Source organism: Cricetulus griseus, chromosome 6, assembly GCF_003668045.3.
Source record: "Cricetulus griseus strain 17A/GY chromosome 6, alternate assembly CriGri-PICRH-1.0, whole genome shotgun sequence".
In the NCBI taxonomy this organism is placed as follows: Eukaryota; Metazoa; Chordata; class Mammalia; order Rodentia; family Cricetidae; genus Cricetulus; species Cricetulus griseus.
The window spans coordinates 8431657-8457502 of record NC_048599.1 but is presented as its reverse complement, the minus strand read 5'-3'; the positions used below and the strand labels follow the sequence as shown (position 1 = coordinate 8457502).

General features: G+C 45.7%; 1 protein-coding gene across 1 annotated transcript in view; it reads left to right on the top strand.

Annotated features, from left to right (window-relative positions):
* Window positions 1-4536, top strand: part of Dok5 (docking protein 5) — a 149758-nt gene extending 145222 nt beyond the window's left edge. Inside the window, exon 8 of the mRNA XM_027423285.2 lies at window positions 4014-4536. Coding sequence (XP_027279086.1) covers window positions 4014-4078 — 65 coding nt within the window. The 3' untranslated portion in view covers window positions 4079-4536. The remainder of the gene's footprint in view (window positions 1-4013) is intronic.
* The last annotated feature ends 21310 nt before the right edge of the window (window positions 4537-25846 follow it).

Genomic DNA, 25846 nt, shown 5'->3' with positions numbered 1-25846 from the left:
TCGAGTGCCACCTGCTGGTCAGCCTGGGGATAGTGTTTTATTGTCAGTGGCTCCTCCCAATTTCCAGTTTTCCAGTAGGAAAAGTCTTCTATGATTAGGGGAATACAAAGCCAACAGATGAAGGCCCCTTTAGCATGCAATCTGGGAGAAATCTGTGAAAGAAAATTTCCTGCCTGCAAATCCAGAGGAGCTTTTCTTCAATGCAGCAAATAAAACAATTAATAACAAGATTTCACAACATAGGCAATGGCAACAATTTTCACATTGCACCCTGCAAAGATAGTTCTATAGTCAGACCAGCAAGATGCCTCAGTGAATAAATACACCTGACCTTGAGCCCGAAGAGCCCCAGGACCCACGTGATAGAAGAGAGATCTCAGTCCCTCAGACCTCTCAGCCTCTGTGTAGTGACAGGCGCTCACACACGACAAACACTCACACAAAAGAAATAAATAAAATGTAAACAAAGAAGTTGTTGTCTGGAAGGTACCCAACACACCTGGATTTTAAACCAGTGCCTTAGGAAGGTGTTCCTTTCTTTTGCTACTAAGAAATTAGTGGTCAGAAGGGTTAGTGATGCCTCCCAGATCAGCTGTCTAGTGAGGAGTTAGCACCCTGGTTTCTCATAAGACACTCACTGCCCCAGGATCTGTCTATTGAGTGTATACTTTATGCTAGGCCCATGCTGGCTGACAAGTGTGGATGGGGCCCTGTCTAGGCATGTCTTTCCCCACTGGCAGCTTGCAATCTAATGAAGAGTCATGAATGACAACTAAGGAGACACTGATTTCAAAGCTGACACATGTAACTGTAACAGAAAATGCATTTATGGTTTTTATAGAAAGTCTTCAGTCCATGTGAGGCACAGTTATTGGCTTGGGGGTCTTGTTTAGATCAGGGAACGGCTGGAAGCATTTATCACAAGACTTAAACCTAGAAGCGGCAGCCACTTGGAGGGGTAGAGAGAGGGGGGAAAAAACCTTCTTTCTAGACAGATCAGCAAAGGTCCTGAGGCAGAAATGAGTGGGGGGGAGGGGAAGTATGAGGACAGGGGTTGGGCGATGGGAACCAGTGATCAAGATTTGCCTGTACATGGTGTGCTGAGGGTGCTGAGCACAGTAGTGTCATTGTTTTAATTCTAACATTGCAGAGAAACGGGAGATAGCGGAGGAGCAGCCTGGAGGCTGCGCGCCGAGCTGTGGCGTGTCTGTGGCGTGTCTGTGGCGTGTCTGTGGCGTGTCTGGTTTCAGTTCAGTGTACCTCACTCACGCTCTCATTCCCTACTCATCACATGCAATCTTCTCCCTTCCCATGACAAAGAGTTTTCATTGCTCCAGGATTTTTCAGAATGTCCTGTCCCCACAAGAATTATTTTGGATTCAGACACATTCATTTCAAAACGACAACAAGGAAAAACAAGGCCCAGTGCCATTCATTCCTCAGACAGAAAACCAGATCATGGTGTCAAGTGTGTGTCTCTGCTGGGATCTATCATGTAGCCTTATTTTCATCCTCCTAGTGGGGGCCTCCATGGCTGGAGGGGACAGGAGCAGTCCCTCCTCATCCTCATCTTCATCCTCTCTGTTGTAAAGAATTAAGGATTGGGCAGTCAATTGATCCTGGGACTCATAGTGGAGCAATGGGCAAAGGATCCATGTTCCCAGGCCCTGGCAGTCTCATTACAAGATCCTTAACTGTGAGAGGAGACCCTGGCCCTGGTGAGTCAAAGGCCCCATGCTGAGATCAGAATGTCCTATGGGCCTGAGCCCAGCCTGTTCAGGTTCATATCCGTTCTCAGGGGCCAGTGACTAGGCTGGAGATTTCCTGTTGTTTTCCCAATGCCTGTGTCAAGCCTCCTACAGACACTGCGTACACAACAGTTAGGAGAGATGCCACAGACTAGGTCCTGAGCCCTGGGGAAAGTTGACAAGCCAGGCTTCCAACTTAAGTCTTCAGCATCATGGGGGACTTGAGTGAGGTGGGGAAAACAGAACTGGTGGGACCTTTGTTAAAGTCACATCTGACCTTTTCTGACGCCACCTCTAGTCAGCCATGCTGGTGTGGTCTCTAGGCTGGTACTATCTTTCAATCATCTCGCATGGGCTGTACGGACACAGTAGGAGGTAGAAAGCCCTCCTGTCCATTTCCTGTGCTTAAGCCAAACCCAGCTCTCAAGCCTCACTGAAGGGTTCAGGTTAGCCACTGGCTTCCACTTGGCTCATGTGGTTGGCAGTAGTCAGTTCTTCTGGGAGCTTCTGGAGTTTAAGGAGCTGCTGACAAGGGCCTCACGCCTGACTCACTATGTGGATTCTCCCTGGATAGCATGTCTAGGCTGTCTGATTCCTGCAGGAAATTGTTACCAACCATAATAAGGACATACCAGATGGTTAGTTCTAGAACCACCCATGGGTACTATGCTTCCATGCTGCAGTGTGGGCATCAGAAACAAACTAGAAACCATGTTCCAATTGCCCACTTGGGACTGAGAAGGGAGTCACTTGGGGAGTTCAATACCCATTACTGCTGCTGTGGATCAGGGATTTGGTCTGGGTTCAGATTTGAGCAAGTGTTGGAACCTTTGTATCACTTTTTGAAAAACATTTGTGTATGTATGTATGTGTGCATGTGTGTCTGCATGCATTGTGTGTACACGTGTATGTGCATGTGTGGGGGGTATGTAATGATGTAATGATGGCATGTGTATGAGGAGGTCAGAGGACAACTTTTGGGATTTGCCCTGTTCTTCCACCATGGGGATTCTGAGGACTGAACTCAGATCCTCCGGCTTGGGCTTGGTGGCAGTCACCCACAAAGCCATTTCACTGTCCCCAAGCCCTTGGTTCTCTTTATATCTGTTTTCATCTGGAGCTATGATTGGGATAACTCTGCAAGCTTTTACAGCTCACAAAGCCCTCTGCATTTCCCTTAATTCCCAGTAGGACTCTGTAGGAGAATGGAACCAATATGTTCCCTTTTATCTTGTAGAAGAGGGAGACCAGTCATTACCTGTGTTTCTACTCAGATACAGGGTCAGAAGGCACAGGGTTGGGAGGGCAGGACTGAGGCCTAAGGACTCAGTCTGGCTGTTTGTGACAATGGAATGGAAAGTCAACCAAGAGCCTTGGAGCCACAGGGTACCAACAACCTTTTCCTCTTGGCTCAGGAGTTAAGAACAACGTGGTTTTTTAATGTGTGCATGGAATATCCAGGCTTCCTGGGCTTTAGCCCTCCCCGTTTTCCTTGTGTCCCCCTGTGTGACTGTGGAGAACCTGTTCAACCATGTCAAATGCTCTACTGGTGCCACTCCTAGCCAGGAGGTGGCAGCAAAGCATCTTGGTTTTATTAAGTCAAGGGTGCATGGCTACTGGGCTGGATAAACTGTGGTTTCTCCCAGGCCCCTTCCAGCCCGGATTTTCTTTATTTCGATTTATGGGAATGCCCAGGCTTGCTCATTGTGTGTTCATTGTAGTTACTTTGGTGCTGTTGGCATCTAGTTAGTTTTACTCTCCGCCCGGTATAGAGGAAGTGTGCCAATTCCTGCATTTACTCGCAAGGTGGCCGTTCCTGACTTGTTCACTTGGCTGGAAACTGAACTTGAACTAGAGAAAGCTAACAAAGACTTCAATGACATAAGAAAAATCATATTTTCTTATTTTGAGTCAGGTTTGCAAAAAGCATCTACATCAAAAGTCTCCCTAGTCTTGTGTTTCTCTCTCATGCCCTCTGAGTACTCTGATGGGGAAGCTACTGCAGATGAAAATGTAAGAAATAACATAGCTGCTAATAGACTGACCACGGCTGGATGCAAAGGCCAAATGCAAATGATATGTTAATCATTCATACCCTAGTGATGCTTATTTGTATATCCCTATGAGTGACCTTAGGAAACGTGTCCCCAATCATGAATCTGCCCCTTCTATCTGGTCAACATAATCAATTGCATTACTAGCCAATTTGATAATGGGCTTTCTTTAGAGATAACTGTTTCTTCTTTCTAATTCTTTCTGGAAAAGATGTCACCAGCCCTCTGAAGCTCCATCGGACAGAGACTTTTCCCACCTACCGGTCTGAGCACTGACAGCAACTGCCAAGAGCTGTTAGCGCGTTTGTGCTGCTCCAGCTGCAGACCTAGGCAGGAGGACACAGAGGGACACCCCGGAAGAGTGCAGAATGAAGAAAAGCGGCTTTGCATCCTGCTAATGTGTGTGGCCATGGGAAATGCTTCGATACAACATATGTACATATATATTTTTTCCCTTCCGTTTTTTCCTTTTTTAAAGACACAGTCCTAGCCTCGCCAAAATATGCTGGATAATATTGGCCCACCCCGTGTTTACAGCTGGACAGAAGGAGTCAGTATCATTGCTACAGACTGATTTTTCTATCGTAGACAAGCCCCCTCCCCTGCCCCTCTGCACATCTCTGAATCTGTCCTTTGTGGATTTGTGTGATTTTCCTTGTAAATGTTTCAGTTGTAAGACAGTGGATATTGACAATAAAATGCCTCTTCATTATTTGTTATGTCTTTACACACTACCCCTCAGTGACTAGTGCTGTGATTTGGGTGCACCCATGAACTCATATTTGGTTATGTTTCCAAAGAGTTAGATCAAGATTTTCACTCATTCTTCTCACTGAAGAGTCCTTTCAAAGGATCCTTTAATATCTTTTGTAAGGCGACAGCCACTTGGTGTCACCTCACACTTCAAAGGCCTGTTTTTGTAGTAGAATGTTGATTTAAGGCATTTAACATAAGCAACCAATGCTCTCCACGTGGTCCTTGGATTCTGGTGATGGTTTTCTCTGTCCTTAGCATTTCTGGAGGGTGAGTGCACTGGGAACGGAGTTCTGCATTGTGCTTGGTGCAAATCCAGCCATGGACACATCTTCCGTTCATTCATTAAGCTGGTTTGGAATCTACTAGTTCCCAGTGCTCAGCTGGACTCTGGGGATGTAAGCATAAGGACTCAGTTTCTGTTGCCAAGGACATTAATTCCAGAGGAGGACATCAAGGAAATAAAGATGCAGTTATAGTGCTGAGTGACACCTGCTCAATGGGCCTCCAGGGGCGATGGGCTTCTAAAGAGAAGGTCATCCTGTTCTCCAGGCTGTGTCACTGGGAAGACACCACAGGGGAATAGAATCTTGTGAGCATTTGAGGTTATGTTCCTGCAAGGCTGGACGAGCAGGCCAGGGACCTCTCCACCCTTGTTCATCCTGTGTCCAATAGCAGTGGCCAGGACAGTACAAGGCAAGATTCCTAATTAAACTTGAACTTCAGGTAAGTAGGGCTTATGATTTGATGATGGAAATGGGGTCCAAATACCACATGGGGCAGGGTTATGTTTTACAGTGTCCATCGTATACCTTAAATTCAAATTGACCTTGATGGTCTGTGTGTTTCTTTGCTGAGTCTAACAGCTACAATGTCCAGTCCTAGAGCTGACTCTGGAACAAAGCTTGAATCCCTGATAGATGTGTGTCTGACAGACAGATAGAACTGGAACCTTAGGTTCATATCCTTGGGATGGGGTTCTTTCTAGATGCATGCTTCTCCACAGCAGCCCCCTCTGAAATTATCACTTTTCATGGGAAAAAATATCTAGAATTTCAGAAAAAAACCAAAACCTAAAGAGCCCCCAGAAGAGCCTTTGAAATCCCATTGTTGTTTGAGCCTTTCTACAGAGCTCAAAGGGGAGATGGACACCAATTATAACCCAGTATCTTTGGCCTTGCAAAAATCCAAGTCTGCTCAACTAAACCTGCTGCATGGGAGAGAGTTGGGGTTCCAAGGACACTACTGGTCTGAACTTTTCTCAGGGATTGAGAGTTCTCAGGAGAGAGGACTGAGTTCACCTAGCAATTCACAAATGGATCAGGGCAATGGGTGGTGACTTGGTGTGCAGGCCTTCCCAGAATGCACCTGCGTGCTCTCTGGGTTCCCCCCAGGCTTTTTCATGTCATCCTTGCTTTTCCTTTTCCCAGATGTATCCATTTTCATCTCTTAGAAATGTGGTTTGCCAGGCATGCTTATTCCCTCTCTTACTGCTCATTTTTCTGGCTATACCTGGCTTTTCTTTTCTTTCCCTTTGCTTTTCAGCTGGTCTCACAAGCGATTCTCCCAGATTCCCTTGGCCTTGGCAGACAAAGAGGAGATTAGGTTCAGGAGCAGATAAAGGAAAGGGAATGAAAGAAATAATTATAATTTTAATGAAGTTGAAATTGCCAAAGCAAGTCTCCAGCTAATGATGTGCAGAGAAGTGTTACTGAATGGCTAGCTGCAAGCCAGGTCTCTTTGGAGATCTTTAGGGAAAGAACTGTTGATAGGAAGGAGACTTCTCTTTGAGCTGTCTGGCCTTGGCTCCCACTGGAAGTATGTTAGTCCTTTTGTGTTGTTTGCTTCCTCCAGCAGCTCAGGGAAGTAAGTTTTGTGAGGGCAGTCTCAAGCAATATCCATAAACTAACCACTACACCCATGGTCACCTACCTACGAAGAGGGAGACTCAAGTTAGGACTCAAGCCACCAAATTCCCAAGCTTGTACTGTAAGCTCCCAACACAGGCACTTGGGGGGTAGAGACAACTCCCAGAAAGGATTAGAGTATAGGTATTTCAGGCTTTGTGCATTAGGCGGTCTCTATTGTCCTCCCTTTCAAAAGCAGGCATAGATGGATTAGCACGTGTTACGATAAATCTTTCTGCCAAAAGCCGCCTGAGCCCCACCACCATGTGTGAGCTTTACGCCAGCCGCCTGCCTGAGTTAGGCCCAAATGAATACATAGAAACTTGTATTAGGTTCAATGCTGCTTGGCCATTGATTAGGATTCTCATCTGTTAGCTCAGTCTTAACTATCATAAACCTATATATTTTATAAGACTTATCGGATGCCTTATTGGTGTCCCTCCTTGTGGGTGGCTCACATCCTGCTGCTGGAGGAGGCGAACGGGAATAAAAGGACCCTTCCTGTTTCTCCTTCGCTTAAATATGAGTCTCCCTGCTATGTCATTTCCTGCCTGGATCATCACTTCTCTACTACATTTCCCAGAATCCTCTTTGACTTCTAGTCCTGCCGAACTTGCCGTTTCATTGGCCAAACAGTATTTTATTTAACAGTCAATAAGATAAACATACACAGTACATTCCCCATCAAGCATGGCTGTTTCAATAAAGCTTTTTCATAAGCACAAGGAGAAAGGCACCCATCCATGATGTGGCTGCCAACCTCTGCACCCTGTCTGGATAACAGGAGCCCAACATAGCCTTTTATTAGTTTTAGATTTTCAGACCTTGTCATGAGGTAGTTAGTACTCTGCTGTCTGCCCTTCAGTCACTGGAATGTTGGTTTGAAGTGAGTTTTGTTTTTGTGTATCTTGCACCCCAGGGTGAATGTAAAAGTACAAATGGGGGGTTTGGAGGAGCAACACTAGGCTTAAAAATAATGAAAACTGAATTCAAAGCCACACACCAGTGCTGCCAACAATCTGAAATCTGGCAACTAAACTATGGAACACTTCGGTGTTTTAATTGTCCATCAGGGCAAGAGGCACAGGGGTTGTTTGTTTGAGTGAGAACTAGTGGGTAGGAGGGTGAGCTCTTCTCCTCTGCATACTCAGACCATTGTTGCAAAGATCTTTTATCCAATTGAAAGCAGAGGCCGCAGACAATGAGGGAATGTCTCGTATTTCTGGAATTCAGTGGTGGGCTAAGTGTTAATTTAGACTCACCCGTGGGCATACCAGGCTACACAGGCTGGGTTACACACACTGGGTTGCTGTAAGTACTGTAAGCCTGCATTTAGAAGGCTAATTCATGGGCTCAAAGTATTTAAGTCAATTGTTCAGGAGAACAGGAAAAAGACACTAAAAGTAATGTACATTTATATGACGGGATATTCTACTACTGGGGAACAACATTTCACTTTGAGAGGAGATACTGTGTGTGTGTGTGTGTGTGTGTGTGTGTGTGTGTGTGTGTGTGTGTGTGTGTGATATGATTTCGGTGCATGTACCCACATGGTGAGGTCAGAACAGGATGGCAAATGTCTCCTTCCATCTTGGTGACTTTACTGCCTTGAGATGGAATCTCTCTCTCCACCAGAAGCTGACCCCCAGGACTGAGTCACAGCTGCACACAGCCACGCCTTGATTTTTAGATGTACCCTAGGGATTCAAACTCATGTTTGCAGACCAAGCACTTCTACTAACCATCTCCCCATCCCCATGTTCAACTCCTGGAGAAATCTTCCCTTACTGCCACATGTGTTTACATCTTCATTAAGTCAGCACATTATTTCCCTTCCCAATGAGGTGCTGGCTTCCGAAGATTGAATTTGGGGTGGCGGTATGACCATTAATGCTGGCTCACTTCAATGCGACCTGCTTGAACCATTCACCTCTGATTTGGTCCAGCTGGCACAGGACTGCCCGCTGAGCACTTAACTGAATCTGTGAGAAAGTAAGGTGTTGTCATTCACATCATCTCCAACTGTTGGTAAGACATCCATGGATGGTGGTGGAGCCCAAATCTGCACCTTGCATTGCCATCTCTGGATAACCTCAGGGTACATGGTAAAGGTCACCAAATCCTACTCAAAGGAACCTGGGTGGGTGACTGAAATAGAGAGAGCCTGTCAGTTTCAGATTAAAAACGGCATCAGAGGCAACCAGCTAGGTGTTCCCAATTCAAGATGCTCATGGGGAGGGAATTAGCTGAATGTACTAAGTTTGATTTGAGGACTCAAGGGGGAGCACCTGCCTCTCCTGGGTTTTCTCTAGCTGTGAGCCCTGAAAATTCGAGCACCCAGGTGAGGATGTGTGCGGCTGCTCACAGGCTTGGAAGATGTGTTGTGACTACAGCTCTCCAAGTATCACCTGAATGGCATTTTCAGTACCTCTGCAGTGTTTGCTTTGTTGCTATAACAACTAACAAGAAGATTTGGTTTGGCTTCCTTTGTTGCTCTGAGATGCCTGAAGTGCAAAGCCGCCTGCACTGCTCTTTTCTGAAGGAGAAAGCCCAGGAGAAGCTTGCTGCAGAGTCCAGCTGGGAAAGGCAGGGCTGGCAAGGAGGTGAGGAAAACATTGTTGCAAATGAAGGTGCTGAGCCACCACCAAGGATAAAGCCTGGTGAGGGGGGGCTCCCCTTCGGTTCTCAGGTCAGATGTAGCTCAGACCCACAGACACCACAGGATGGTACTTATGGTCCACATTTTGCCAAAACTTCACAGCTCCTACTTGAAGTTCTAATGCCTTTTAATATTTGCATTGTTTACACTGGAAACCCTACAGGGCCAAGGAGCCTGCTTCATCACCTGGTTAGTAATTTATTTTCTCAGTATTTACTCTCTAGACTGGACAGGAGCACGGATGAATTGTGAGGTCCAAGCTCTGATGCCAGAAAAGGAGGAGGATCGAATGAGGACTGGAGCTTGAAGAGATTTCTAGGATCCAAGGAGAGCTAAGACATACTTTATTTCCCAACACACAGGTGGCTCTTCAGACTGTCTCCAGCAGATACCCATTGACATATATGGGTCACACACAGGTAGGTTCAGGCACACTTGCAGACCAGCACTCAGGCCACACATTGGTAGGCATACAGGTATCATACACACAGAAAAAGAGAGAGAGAGAGAGAGAGAGAGAGAGAGAGAGAGAGAGAGAGAGGAGAGAAGAGAGAGGGGGGAGGGAGGAAGGGAGAGAGGGAGAGAGAGAGAGAGGAGGAGAAAAGAGAGAGAGAGAGGGGGAGGGAGGGAGGGAAAGAGAGGAGAGAGAAAGAGAGAATGTCTGAGTTCCCTGACCTTAAAGTCATATATATATAGAAATTTACAAAACTGCATTTTGCCAAATAATTACATAATGGATTTCATCGCTATATATTTAGGGGGTCCCTGGATAGTCAATCTCAGCTATTTTGTGCTAACATGATGTTCAAGCCAGTCATGTTTTAGCTGACTCACACCTGATACCATTATCAATACCATGTTGTCTAAACATAAGCTTGTCCCTGTGACCCTCTGTTCTCAACAGAGGTCCCTATAGGAAAGATCTGCAAATACTGGCTCTAGGTCAGCCTGTACTCTGATGTCTAAATCAAGTTTTATTAGTATGTTACGATAAATCTTTCTGCCAAAAGCTGCCTGAGCCCCACCACCATGTGTGATCTTTACACCAGCCGCCCGCCTGAGTTAGGCTCAAATGAATACACAGAAACTTTTATTAGGTTCAAAGCTGCTTGGCCAATGACTAGAATTCCTCATCTGTTAGCTCAGTCTTAATTATCATAAATCTATATATGTTATAAGACTTATCTTGTCGGACACCTTGTTTGCGTCCCTCCTTGCCAGTGGATCATATTGTGCTGCTGGAGCAGGAGTGGAGGGGAAAAGAGGAGTGCTTCCTGTTTCTCCTTCTTTAAATACGAGTCTCCTTGCTATGTCACTTCCTGCCTGGATCACCACTTCTCTACTACATTTCCCAGAATCCTCTTTGACTCCTAGTCCCGTCTACTTGCTGTCTCATTGGCCAAACAATATTTTATTTAACAATCAATAAGATAAACATACACAGTACATTCCCCATCATTAGTACATGCTCATGCTTGCTTACTTAGGCAATATACATAGAGAGCTGAAGCAGGGTGCCTGGGAACTCTAGACTGGTTCCCATAGCCCTATTCTAATGAGCTGATTTTCAAGAACCCCCTTGTCACTTGGGCTGCAGACTGCTGCAATATGCCACTGGTATTACTTGAGAAATTCAGGTCCTCCCAGGAGCCTCTTCTTCTTTTTTTCCTTTTTCAAAATTTAAGTTAGAGCCAAGCTTGTTTTACATGTCAATCCCAGTTCCCCCTCCCTCCTTACCTGCCCCCCCCACTGACCCCCTATCCCATCCCCTTTCTGCACCCCAGGGAGGATTAGGCCTTCCAGGATCTTCAAAGTCTGTCATATCATTTGGAGCAGGGCCTAGACCCTCTCTAGTGGGTCTAGGCTGAGAGAGTATCCCTCTATGTGGAATGGGCTCCCAAAGTCCATTCCTTTACTAGGGATAAATACTGATCCACTACCAGAGGCCCGGTAGATTAACCAGACCTAACTGACACCCACATTCAGGGAGTCTGGATCAGTCCTATGCTGGTTTCCCAGCTATCAGTCTGGGGACCATGAGCTCCCTCTTGTTCAGGTCAGCTGTTTCTGTGGGTTTCTCCAGCCTGGTCTTGACCCCTTTTCTCATCACTCCTCCCTCTCTGAAACTGGATTCCAGAGTTCAGATCAGTGTTTAGCTGTGGGTGTCTGCCTCTGCTTCCATCAGCTACTGGATGAAGGTCTGTACTGATCACTGAAGGGGCCCTAGTTCTTTCCTTTGCCTAGAAAATTCTTATCTTCATCTATTCTTTTCCAAAGTGGTTAGTGGTCTGCTAAGGGTATACTCCAGACCAGCATGGCTAGATAACTGTAGGTGTGCAACACTAGCTGGTAACCAACAGCTGTCCAGTGGGACTTAAGACCCACTCAATAAGAGGGAAGTCATGTCTGGAACTAGAAACCTAGCCAAATCCCCAGAGATAGTGAAGTCATGGATCTTACAGGAGATTCCACACTCTCCACTATACTACGGCAGCATAATCCTAACTATAAATATTTGATCTTATATCCACAGATAACTATACTACTCACTTCTCATTTTGGAAACTTCTTTTAGAAACAGATGGAGACCATTACAGAAAAATACAAACAAAATACAGAACTGTGGAGCTCGGTCACAATGTATTAAAAAAAAAAAACCCCTGCACCTAAAGTTCAGGGAACATTGAAAAGAGGGTGGAAAGAGTGTAAGAGCCAGAGGACCAGGAAGTTTGCTGTGAGACTGTCTCCTAGTCACGTCTCCTAGTCATGTAGCTCCTGTGAGAGCTACACCACTAAGTTTTACCAGCATCAGCAACTAAGACATGAGTAAGGATGTGAGACATGCCGAGGTGAACAGGAGCCCTCAACCCTACACAAAGAACCATCTGTAATTAAGAAATGCTGTGAGTGAGAAACAGTCCTCCCCAGGCCAGGGCACACCAATTGGTTATGCAACACCGATGGGCGGCCCTCAGAGCGCACATGCAAGTAACTTTATACAGACTGAACTGGTTGTATTCAGGAATGCATATGTATACATGTATTAGCAACAATTAATGGCTAAAGATGGCATCAATTTGAAAGAGAGCAAGGAGGACTACATGGAAGGGTTTGGAGGGAGCAAATAGGAGGGGGAAATGATGTAATCACATTGTTTCAAAAGTAGAAGAAATGAAGAAGAATATAACCCAAAGGACTTAACTGGCAAAGAGAAGGATGCTAGATCAGATAGTGTGGCTAATAAAGGCAATGGCAGACTAGAGGGAGCTCAAGACACATTTGCTTCCTGATCTCCAATATTCCAGGGCTCCACGACCATGGCATTCTAGTCAATCAGCGGAGTATCTTCAATACCGGAGTGGATTTTCCAGGTAAGTTTGGGTTTCAGAGCTCAGGATAGCTGAACTAATTCTGAGATAGACAGGATCCTTGAGGCTAAAGCAAGTTGCATGGAGCAAAAGACCATGTTTCTTTCATTTACTCAGTCGTTTGCGTGCTCCTGCGTGGGTGTCCCACCTGGGACCCTGTTCACTTTTTAGCACTTTCTGCCCAAATTGACCTCAGCTGATGACAGGAAGTGGGCGGCTCCTATTTAGAGAGGCTCCTCAAACCAGCTGAAGTGATTACACTGAGCTCCAAAAAGCACTCATTTTCTTCATCATCGGGCCTCTTTGAGAGTCCCTGGAAGCAGAGAAAGGAAGAGGAGCATTCAGTTTTCAAAGGGAGCCAGCCCCCAAATTTACTTTCCTGTAGCTGGTATGCAAATTTGCAGCCGGAGGCCTGCAGGACACTTTGAAGATAAGAATCACACAGACTCCCACGGGAGAGGCTTCAATGGGACTTCCCATCAGTCTGATTTACACGCCAAGATAGAAAAGAAGGCAGAACAATAGCGGAAACCTCTCTCTGAAGGCTTGAAAGCCTGTGTCTAACTGTGGTCCTCTCTTGCCTGGGGAAAATACAGGTTAGGAGCCTGCAGGTCAGACAGGGATAGGGTGGGACTTCCCTGGATGCATTTCAGATGTCCCTGAAGGTTTTTGGCGTGTGCACGTGCGTGGTGTGTGTGTGAGTGTGTGTGTGTGTGAGTGTGTGAGTGTGTGTGTGTGTGTGTGAGTGTGTGTGAGTGTGTGTGTGTGTGAGTGTGTGTGTGAGTGTGTATGTGAGTGTGTGTGTGTGTGTGTGTGTGAGTGTGTGTGTGTGTGTGAGTGTGTGTGTGAGTGTGTGTGTGTGTGTGTGTGTGAGTGTGTGTGTGAGTGTGTGTGTGTGAGTGAGTGTGTGAGTGTGTGTGTGTGTGTGTGTGTGTGTGTGTGTGTGTGTGTGTGTGTGTGTTGGTATATGCTGAGTTAAACTGGGTCAGGTTAGAAAGATAGGGAAATGGACCTGGGAGGAAAAAGGAGCCCTCACTGTAGAGTTTGGATGAAGCCTCTCTTGCCAGCTAATCAAGGATTCCAGCACAGACCTTTCTCCCTTCCTAGTTGCACCTCACCCCCGTCTCTCACTCATGCGTCAAACCTGTGCTTGAAATGTCTTTAACAAACTGCAGCCACCCTATGCTCCCAGGCAGGCATGCCTCACTTTCCCTTAGACTCTAAGGCTTAGAACATTTTTGTTTCTAGTGAATCCCGACTCCCCTTCTCCACCTCCACGTTCTTTTTGCATTGCAGCCAAGGATGGGGGTTAGCTGAGCTTGGGGTCACTAATAGGCTAGGGGAGCTCATCAGGCTGTCGCAGGTGTGTCGATGTCCCCTACTGTGCTCTTGACTCGCCCTCCCTGTGCTCTGTGGACTTGGAGCCTCACAGTGCAGGAACAATGTGGGACCTGAACACAGGATGCTCAGCTCTAGTTTCAATTCACCAAAGCCAATGGTCTGGCGGTGACTGTTGTTGATGAACCAATAGCTTTTGCTGGTTAGGGATCCCTGAAGGTGGGTGGGTGTCTTTGATCTCAGGCACAGTCTTCAGGGGCTACAGTGTAAGCTGCCCCAAATTTCCAGACACTTGCTAACCGTCTTCAGCCAGCACTCACAGAAGCAGCGGCATTCCTAGGGAGCTCACCGCCCCTTTGCCCTTCTGCTCGTACTGTGTGGGAGCGGTTTCCTCGAGGCAAGTAGGGAGTCTTCTAGCACTGAGGTTCAGCTGAGGTTCTTCTGGGTTAGGCAAGATGTGAAGGCATTAGGAGACGGGGATGAATCTCAGAGACAACTTAAAACTTCCAGAAGCTGACATTTCAGCATCCTTGAGCCGAGACGGGGATGAATCTCAGAGACAACTTAAAACTTCCAAAAGCTGACATTTCAGCATCCTTGAGCCGGTCTCACTATTTGGCACACAGGTGAACCAGAAGCACAGCCGAAGTTTCAAACTGTGCAGCAAGCTAAAGGGTAGATGGAGGAGGTCCCTCACAGCTAGCCGTTCCTTCCATAGCTGAGGCTAACAAAGGCTAAAAGGTGAGCCTGGAATCACAACTCTGGCTAGCTCTCTCCCATCTCAAACATCCATCCTGAGTTTGGGGCTATACAAGACAATTTTAGCTGACCCGAAACTAAAATGAACAGTAATAAAATATGGCTGATTTTCTTCTTGCTCTATTGGCTGGGAAGGAGAAACGTGATTGCCATGGCCAAGGTTTACATCCTGCCAGGCAGAACACATTTCACACACACCCCTCAGTGAACCAAGATGGGATGCCCTGTTTTTGTTTTGTTTTTCTCTTCCAGTGTCTTCACATTGACCATACAAGGTGTAACTTTATAATGTTCCCATGATAAAATTCTCCCCCCTTCCCCTTCCTTTTGGGGGGTGGCTTTAGAAAAGAGCTCTAATTTCAGGCTGCCTCACCCGAGGGCTCAGGTAAGTCTCCAGTTCCTGGCAGCAGCCTTTGTGTGTGTGTGTGTGTGTGTGTGTGTGTGTGTGTGTGTGTGTGAGTGTGAGTGTACAACAGCACACACACAAGGTGGGTGGGGTGCTCCCAGCTGTTTGGAAAACAAAGGTAGCTGGGAATTTAAAGGCTGATTCAGGGGAAGAGGAGTCCACAGACACCAGGAAGACAACATCTGTGTAATTAGGGAATTTATTCAAATCTAGACCATTCTTAACACCTGGAATGTGGGTTCAAGAGTCCCCGAGTTTTCATGGCTTTTGCTTCTGGGTTTCTGTTTTATTAGGTATAGAAACTCAGGATGTGTGGAATTTCCCATTTATTTATTTATTTTATTTTACATATTGGAAGCAGTTATAAAGAGAATCTTGGGCAGTTGTAATTCTTTGGAGACCTATGGACAAGAGAAATCATGACTGGGGGGCAGAGTTATTGGGATTATATAGATTGCACATTGGTCATTAATGTTATTCTGGGAGAGCTCGGGAGGCGATGTGGCTCCTGGGGTTGGGGGCAGGGGGAGCTTTCTTCCGTTTCTGTTGCTCTTTTCTTGGGTTATTTTTGATTCCCCTGCTTCACTGTTCTACCCCGAGACTTTACAGTGCTGGGACCTGAATTCATCTTCTCTAGCTGACAGCGTGGGAAGTTTCATCATAGACCTGACAGTCCAGTAAATGCCTTTGTCCGGATTTTATGAATAAATGGAGGGATGAGATGAATTTTGACTGTAGCTATCTGGAAGCACAGAACATTCCACAACCTTGGTCTCTCCATGAAGGTCCCTTCAATCAGTTTTTGTTTTTTTTCTTATTCATCACCCTTCATACAGAAACCCAAACTAATATGAAATTGCTTTTGTGCTGTAACATTATTTGATATGTAATCTCTAATATCTGTCAAAACCTGCAAGATATATTCAGGTGGTAGACACAGATTGGATCCAGCACTTAAGCAGTGACAAATAACTATTGATGACAGGAGACGCAGAATGAGAGGGAGAGAATGAACTTCCAGGGGAATAGAAAAAATGCTTTCCTTGGTGTGAGCCGTCGCTTCCCTGAAGGTCCATACTATGGACTATGCAGCCACAGACTATGGGTCATGTAGTTGGACTGTGGGCCATGTAGTCAGAGTCTGTCGCCTATGTAGTCAGAGGCTCAGCCATAGACTGTGACTCATGCAGTCACAGACTGGGCCATGCAGTCACAGGCTGTGTGCTCTACCACCACAGACTGTGGTCCATGTACTCACAGGCTCTGGCTATGCGCTCACAGACTAGGAGCCATGCAATTACAGGCTTTGGGGCACCTGGTCAAAGGCATACGGTTGAATCTTACCCCTGGCTGCTTATCATTGCATAACTTTAATAAGGAATCCTAAACATTTGTACCTGAGTTCTCCCTTCTTTAAAGTCTATAATGCCAATTCATAACTCTGAGTGGCTGTGCCCTCCAAATGATGGATGACTCTGGTTTGCACTTTCTACATAATAGGTTTCAGGGAAACTTGTCCATTCTGGGGCAGGGGTAGGGAAGGGAAGGGTGTAAAGAAAGGCCTCTTTTCTCCCACCCCACGTGGTGAAAGAACAGATTAGCAAGAGAAAAGCAGACACATGTACTTAACCAGGTATTATGTAGAAAAGAAAGGAAAACCCTACAGATTCAGGTAAATCTGTGTATTTTTATGACAGTCATGCAGAAGTGTGATAGGAATATAACAGGATCTACCCAAAGGTGACAAACCAGTCAGGGGAGGGGTGTGTCACAAGGCCTCTTTCTCTCTATATCTGACTCTGGCTTTTTATTATCTGGACCAATTAGGAACTCATATATATATATGAGTACCAGAGTGAATCACACTTACTGAGGATGAATATGGCTTGTGGCATTTTGGTCCTAGGTGAGTGTATGTGTTTCTGGAAGTGTCCTGTATTTCTTACCATAAGTCATACATTTTGCAAAATACCACAGTGCCCCTGATGGTCCTATTTAGGTAGCAATTTCTTGTCTTATTTCTGTGATGACATACCTGAAAAGAAGCAACTTTAGGGAAGAAAGGTTTGTTTTGGTTTATAGTCAGGGGGTAAGGCATAGACCCTACAATGGTCTATGAGGTCGCTGGGACACCTTACCTAATCACTACTTAGTACAGGAATCAGAGAGTGAACACGAAATACCACCAGACTGGAAGCCTCAAGTCCTACCTACCCACAGTGACCTTCTTCCTCGGTCTCCTGAGATTTCAACAGCCTCCCAACAGCCCGTCTTCTGGGAACTTCCTATTCAGACACAAGAACCTGTAGGAGACATTTCATATCCATACACTGTAATTCTAGAATAGTCTTGGACATGAGCTGGGACCCTTGGTAAGAATAGGGAAGAGAAAGTGTAGGGAGAAGTATAACTCAGCAACCCCTCCTTGATTAACTTGCTGCTAATATTAAGTAATTGGCCCCAGCTCTACATGGAACACTGCAAGTCAGAGAAGGCTGAAAGGTACAGGAAGGATGTGAAGGTGCCCAAACAATGTGGCTAAGAAAGAGGGCTTTGGCATCACACCCAGATTCTAGTCCTCATCCAGGCACTTAGGCTCCTTGACCTTATTTACCCTGGACTCCTGACCTCTCTGATGGCTGAGTTTCCGCTTGAGGCAGTACTAACCATGATTCTGACTTCACAGAGTTTCTTTAAAGCAGGGTCCCTCTCCTCAGTCAGGACTGGTGATCCGGACTGTCTTACCTCTGTAGTGGAGGCTGTCCTGTGCATTGTAGGGCATTAGCAGACTCTCCTTTTTGCTACCAGATGCTAGTGACACTCTTTCTTCCCACTGGGACAACCAGGAGTGTCTCCAGTCATTGCCAGATGGTCTGTATGTGGGGGGAGCACATGCATAAAAGAAAATGTCCCTATCTGTGAGTGGCATCCTCCTCCAACAGCTGCAAGCATGGACCACTGGGTGCTGGGCTGGGCAGCACCAGTCAAGTAGTTGAAGAGCCTCGGTGGGGCTCCAACATCCTCAGGGTGGACTGAGGGAGCAGCGTTGAATCTTAGAACGAAGCTTGTAACCCACAGCCAGACTGCCTGGTATTGACTCTGTGCTATGAACCTTCTAACTCAGTATCCTGTAATGAGTTATGCAGACACGCTGCTGCCCCTGTTTGCTAATTTCAAAAACAAGAATAGCAACCATCCCTCTCCAAAGGTGGTAGCATATAACACACGGAGTGCTGAATTCACTGCCTGGAGCAGTTATCACTTAGGGAGTGTGAGTCTTGGCTCGCAGCCAGGATACTGATTTAAATAGACCATGCGCCAAAGCTGCATGTGTGTAAGCCTCACTATGGCCATCTCACCCTGCATCCCTCTGTTTAGCATGGAAAATCCCACAAAACTCTGAGCCCCAGGCCAGCTGGTACCCCTGGCCACACACCACAGAACCTAGCCGGGTGGTGGCTGTCTGTTTAGTCTGAGTTTGCTAGTGACATAGTCCATAGTTGGTATAGTGTACATGTATGTGCAGATGTTTGGAACGTGTGTGCATGTGCTGTGAACATGGGAACAGGGCACAACTGTGGGTGTTGCTCCTCAGGTGCTGTCTACCTTATTTTGAGACCAGGACTGTCATTGGTCTGGAATTCAGCAAGGAGACTAGGCTGGCTAGTTGGTTAGTGAGCCCCAGGGATCCAGGTGGCTCAATCACACATCATGTCCAGCATTAACATGGGTTCTGGTGTTTTAACTCAGTCCTTCAAGCTTGAAAGGCAAGCACTTTACAGACTGAAATAGCTCCCCAACCCCTGACAACTCCCTTCTATTGCCAACCATATTTCTCAGTAGTAAGACTTCAAGCTAAGCCGATGATGCACAGTGAGAAGCAGCCACAATCTGGGCCCCAGGTCACCAGGCCAGCCCAGCACCAAGGGGCATGCCCAGCACAGGGCAGAACTTGCACAAAGCTTTCTGCTGAGAGACAAATACTTAAGGCCAAATGTAGCCAGCTGGTAAGATTTAGCCAAAGGAGATGCGTTACGATAAATCTTTCTGCCAAAAGCTGCCTGAGCCCCACTGCCACGTGTAAGCTTTACGCCAGCCGCACACCCGAGTCAGGGCCCAAATGAATACACAGAAAGTTGTATTAGGTTCAAAGCTGCTTGGCCAATGACTAGGATTCTCATCTGTTAGCTCAGTCTTAACTATCATAAATCTATATATTTTATAAGACTTATCTTATCTGATGCCTTATTGGCGTCCCTCCTTGCTGGTGGATCACATCGTGCCGCTGGAGCAGGAGTGGAGGGGAAAAGAGGGGCTCTTCCTGTTTTCTTTGGTTTCTTTCCTTGCTATGTCACTTCCTGCCTGCATCATCACTTCTCTACATTTCCCAGAATCCTCTTTGACTCCTAGTCCGTCTAACTTGCTGTCTCATTGGCCAAACAGTATTTTATTTAACAATTAATAAGATAAACATACACAGTAGTACATTCCACATCAGAGATGCATAATGCCCACCTTCTTTTATTGGCCTACAAAACAGCTTCAGAGTCTCGTGGTAGGCAATAAGTGAGTGATATAAACGAACACAGCCCACAGAAGTAGGCACTCTGGATAGGATTTTCCTATCATGTGGATGATTTCATGGCCATCTTCCAGTTTTCCCAACAGTTGGGAGACAGAAGGGCCTGAATGACCTCAGTAGGCTCACCTGAGCTCTCCTAGTCTTTTGCTAGGCTGAAAATGACCTGAACTTAAGTAGTACTGTGACAGTTTCCATCCTTCACTGGGAACAGAGATTCATTTATCTTGACTAACTTAAGGCTGTTGGAGCAGACAGTCATCCTGAATCCATTAACTTCATTTTCTCCTCGGAATTTTCCTTAGAAACAACCCTGATTTTGTTTTGGGGGAGCAACGATTCTATCTGAAAATACCTTGCTAGGGTCTTTGAAGTTTGATGGGTATAGTTATGGCTGATGAGATGTGTGCCGAAGTCCCTGAAGAAGCCTCCTCATAAAACAAACCTCTGGAGGCAGAGACATCTATCTTTCATCCCTGTCACAGTCTCCTTCATCTCATGTAGGATGCAGATGGATGTCTGGAAGGGGAGTTGCCCCTTGTTTTCACAGGGTACAAAGGTGCTTGATAAGGATTCTAGAGAGGAAGTTAGAAAGACCTTGGATCCTTCATGGCTCCCCATGAGTAGCTGTGTCAATATGTATGCCTATATATATATTTACTGTATAAAAAATCCTCTTGCAATTTACTCCGGAGATCTTGTCCCTTTCCCCTCCCCCACGTATGGCCCCTGAACGTGGGTGTCAGTTGGAGGACTTGGGCAGTCTATGGTCCCACTGGCAGTGGAAGCAGTATTTATTCCTAGTGCATGAACTGGCTTTTTGGAGCCCATTCCCTATGGAGGGACACCTTGCTCAGGGTAGATACAGGGGGGAGGGCCTCAGTCCTGCCCCAAATGATGTGACAGACTTTGATGATCCCCATGGGAGGTATTGCCTTCTGCAGGGAGTGGATGGTGGTGGGAGGTAGTGTGAAGATGGGAGGGAGAGATAACTGGGAATGGTATGTAAAATAGGATTGTTTTAAATTTAAATAAAAACAATCCTCATGCTCCTGGGAGATGGCTGTGTAAGCATGAATACCGGAATCCATGTAATGAGATCCCTAGAACCCACCTGTAATTCTAACATCAGAAGGCGGAGATGGTGGTTCCTCAAAGCAATTTGTAGCCAACATCAGTATGCTCTTAACTGGACTGAAAGACCATGCCTCATTGAATAAGGTGGAAGAGCAGTAGAGGACAATGTCAACATCCACCTTGGGTCTCCATGGGCATCCACACCTAATACATGTAAAAGCACATTTACAGACACACACACACACAGACACACACACTAAATTAGAAAAAGAAAGATAACTGTCTGTGGTTAGCTTATTTTAAGTTTTCTCTAGTACGTATCTTACTTTTCTATTGCTGTGCTAAGACACACTTCCAAAGCAACTTACAGAAAAGAGCTTATTGGGCTTACAGTTTCAGAGGGTGAGTCCATGACCATCACAGCAGGGAATATGGTAGCAGATAGGCAAGCATGGTGCCGGGGCAGTAGCTGAGAATTTACATCTGATCCATAAGCACAAGACAGAAGGAAAGCAAGAGAGCTGGGGATTGCTTGGGCTTTAGAAACCTGGAAACTTATTCCCCAGTGGCACACCTCCTTCAACAAGGCCACACCTTCTAATTCTCCTTAAACAGTTCTATCAACTAGGGAAAAAGCATTCATATATATCAGCTTATGGGGGCCATTTTCATGCAAATCACCAGAAAACATAATCTTGGCTTTGTTTATTCATTTGAAGGGGCAGGGATAGGATGGTCTCATTTAGACCAGGTTTGCCTTAGACTCACTATGATGGTGAAAATGACCTAGAACTTCTGACCCTCTTTTCTCCACCTCCCCAGTGTTGGGATTACAGGTACGTGTCCCAATCTATCTGCTACTTGAGGTCTTTCCAGGTTACAGAAGATGAATGGTTCAGGCTCTGTGTCCCTTACTAGGAGTCTTGGCTAGGCTTCCTTTCATAGGTTCCATGGAGTTGCCATTGCATTAAGTTTCCACCTCTCCTCTGAAATGCCCACCTCCAATTCCAGTCACTCATGTTTCCCAGTATTTTCCCCCTCCAGCCCCCCACTCCCACCCAATCCTCTTGTTCCCAACCCCACCTGGCCCCAGTCCACCCACAAATTCTATTTTCCCTTCCCAGGGAGATTGTGTTCATCCCCCACCTCCCTTAAGCCCTTGTCTTAGTTTAGCGTTTCTATTTCTGTGAAGAGACACCATGGCCATGGCAACTCTTATAAAGGAAAACATTTAATTGGGTGGCTTTCAATTCAGAGGTTTAGTTTGTTATAATCATGGTGGGACATGGAGGCATGCAGGCAGACATGGTGCTGGAGAAGGAGCTGAGAATTTTACATCTTGATTCAAAGGCAACAGGAAGTGGACTGATATTGGGTGTAGCTTGAGCATAGAAGAGCTCATAGCCCACCCCCACAGTGACACACTTCCTCCAACAAGACATACCTACTCTAACCCTTAGTAGTGACACTCCCTATGAGCTTATGGGGCCTAATTACATTCAAACTACCACATCCCTCCCTGTTAATTAGCCTGTCTTGGTCTGACAACAGTTACTCTTATAAAGGAAAACATTTAATTGAGGCTGGCTAACAGTTTCATAGGATTAGTCCATTATCATCATGGCAGGAAGCATGACAGCATGCAGGCAGACATGGTGCTGCAGAAGGAGCTGAGAATTTTGCATCTGGATCAGTAGGCAGCAGGAAGAGAGAGTGATACTAGGCCTGACTTGAGTTTCTGAAACCTCAAAGCCAACCCCGAGTGGCACATTTCCTCTAACAAGGCCACGCCTACTCCAGTGAGGCAATATATCCTAATTCTTTCCAACAATGCATCCCCTATGAGCCTATGCAGGGTGGGGTGGGGTGGGGGGTGCTTTCTTTCAAATCACCAGTCACCAAACATAGTCTTAATGTACCCAGTGGGCATTTCTTTCAATTTCAGTTATATGATATAATATTTATGTATTGTCAGATGAACAAATACAATTTGGATTACATGTCTCACACCAATGCAAATACACAATAAATAAAATTTTAATGGCTTTTCATGCAGGAAGGGGACCTGGGAGCACAAATTTTTATAAGCTGTGAAGGTCACTTTGCAACCTGTGTCTTTTTCATCTCAAAAGGAATTTTTCTCATATCTTTTTTCTCGTTTTTCTTTCCACAGTTTCCCATCTGTGGATAAAAGGTACACTCAAAAGGAGTGTGTTGTGTGCATACGTGAGAGAGAGAGAGAGAGAGAGAGAGAGAGAGAGAGAGAGAGAGAGAGCGAGTTGATTTGAAAGCTTTTGGACTCCCGCATGATTTTAGGGAAGTCCTACAATTTCTCTTGGTATCAGCTTTACACAATTGATCAATCAATTGGTGTATCACTCAAACAACAATTAGAATGCCCACAGTGGAGCAGGCACTTTCTTAAAGAGGCAACACTCTTAGGATTGCAGGCATATGCACGTGTGGGGCCCAGAGTCTGGCACATACTTGGTACCCAGGAGATACTGGTTTCATTACCTTCACTTCAGCTGTGTGCTCCCAGCCTCCTGAACAGCACACTGTTCCCTCCCCTCTTGCTGGGCAGAACACTGAAATTATGAAAGTGGCTTCTTTGCAGAATGGAGTCCACTATCATCTGCAAAAGCTATCATTTCTACCTGAATTTAATTAAGACCCAGGGCTCCTTTTCCAGCCACGGCAGCGCTATCTTGGCCGCCCTCTTCTAATGATTTTCTCCTGTATAACTGTTTGTAAAATTCATTCTCCAAACAAAACAAGTAGAGCAGTTGGCACTTCTATTAATTCAAAGACCCAATTAACCAGCTCCTATTGGAAAAATCATCAGAATTTCAGGCTGGGTGGAGTTTTCTGTTGTGAGACATTTTGTTTTTCCAGCCTTACAGTAATTCCTTTATATGTTTGTGTGTGAAGAAAACAATTGGTTATCAGAAAAATGTGTATTTACTCATTATATTACACTGTGCCACATAAGAGTGCCTAGAGATTTTTTAGTATGTTATAAAACCATCATATATAATTTATATACAAAATGCAAAGGGTTCTTCGTATTTTTTTTCCTACTTCACACAGAAAATACTCACAGAGTGAATGGAGACAGGCAGAATGATAGATCCCATGGTGGCGAAGAGAGAAAACACATGTATGCAATGTTGCCAGAGGGAAGATGGAAAAACTGGGCTTGGATCAATGTATTTAGATTCTGTACGAGAAACATGAGGGTTTCTGTTACTGTGCAGAGATGTATGGCCAACCCCCTGGTGCTAAATATGTCCATTTCCAACCTGTTTCCCCAGACCTAGGATGGAAGTTACAGAGCCACTGCAGGAATGAGTGGCTGTAGGGGGAATTTGTAGGCAAAGATGTTTATGGAGGAGAGGGGACCAGTGTTGCTGGAGAGGCATGAATTTGTTGAAAGGAGTAGACGCAGATGAATTAGGGGTTGAAAACTGTAAGCCAGAGACTGAGAGGTGGCAATTCAGAGGACATGCAGTCTGTGCCTGACCAGGTTCACATCAAGCAGTGTGAGTGGACTGGGTGGATCTTCCACCCCTCCCTGTGAAGGAGTTACACACGGACTAATGGGGTTATTCCCTTCCTGGCTTTCCCGTCAGCATTTCACATGCTGTGTTGGAAAATGCACCGTGCCATCCCGAGATGAAATGGAGAGGGTGCGATGACTCATCCACTATACCTCCATTTTAGTTAGCCTGCCGGACAGGGATGATGCCCTGGGTGCTGGCAACGATACAAACAGAGATTGCCTTTATCTCGGTATCCTTTCTTCCCGGCCACTTTAGATGGAGTCTGAGGTCCTCATTATGGTTCTCACACAGTCCGACTCTTGGACGTCCCCCGCCCTTGCTATGTCTTTCATGTCCTCGCTTCACCTATGTTGGGTCATTGCCCTGCCAGGGCTGTGGCTCTGTCTGTTTTGGTCTCTGTCTCTGCCTGAGGCCACTTTCACCTCTTCTAATTCACACCCCTGGCATGCTCATATGAATTCTAACTTGACACTTGACTTAAAAATCATGTACTGCTCTTGTAGAGGACCTGAGTTCTGTTCCCAGCACCCATGTTGAATGGCTCACAATTGTCTCTAATTCCAGCTTTAGGGGACCTAATGCCCTCTTCTGGCCTCCACAAGTACCTGCACTCACCACACATACCCAAATGCCCACAATTCAAAGAAAATAAACCTGAAGCAATCACCTTCTGGTCTATGACTTTCTGTTCTAGTACCTTTCCCATATCGCATTGATCCCTTACAGTTCATCACCAAATTTAGTTCCGTTTAATAATTTTGGCGCATCCTGGTTCTCCTTTCAAAATAAATGTTTCACAAGGGCCAGGATCTTTGTTTCATTTACTGACCTTTCTTAAGCACCAGGACAGCATCTGGTATGTGGTAGGAATTTAGTAAATATTTAAATAGGACAGAGAGCAGTGCATAAAATTCTAGGCTTACATATGTGTAAGTATGTACATGTATTTACATAGACGCACACATGTGGGTCTGTGAGTGGGAAGTATGTGTGTTCACACACACACCAGCAGTGCAGAGGATCAGCCTACCAAATAGCTTAAGTGTGGGTATCAGGATCACAGAATTTGGGCTACATTGAATTTGTTTTATGAATGTCAGTTTATATTGCCCGATCTATGTACAGAATAAACAAATAGTTTTGTTATCTGTGAAACATACTTACAAAAGAGTAGGTCTTCTGGAATATTTACTCAGACTGGGTTTCATGAGACTGGTTGAACTAGGCAGGAGAACTGGTTTTTGTGAGATGGTTAATTGCATTTTTGTGAGGAGTCTCCATGCGGAAATCAGTTCAATGAGCTCTGTGGGCCTCTGAGGGGCTCTGAGGTCTGGAAACTTCCAGGCATGAAGGACACATGAGTTTCCTTAGCACCAATGATTCTGCATTGAGCAGGCTCTTAAATAGGAGCCCCTGCAGGTGCCAGACCACGTTAAATTAGCTTGCATCTGTCTCCCTTCTAGATAAAAGCATACATTTTATCTTATTCAGGATTATTCATTTTTGTGCTATTGTTTATATGATTTTGATTTTCTTACTTAAAAATTCAGACAAGGACATTATTAAAAATTCAGTAATGGGGCTGTGGAGATGGCTTACTAGTGAAGCATACTTACGGATGTGGCCGAGGACCTG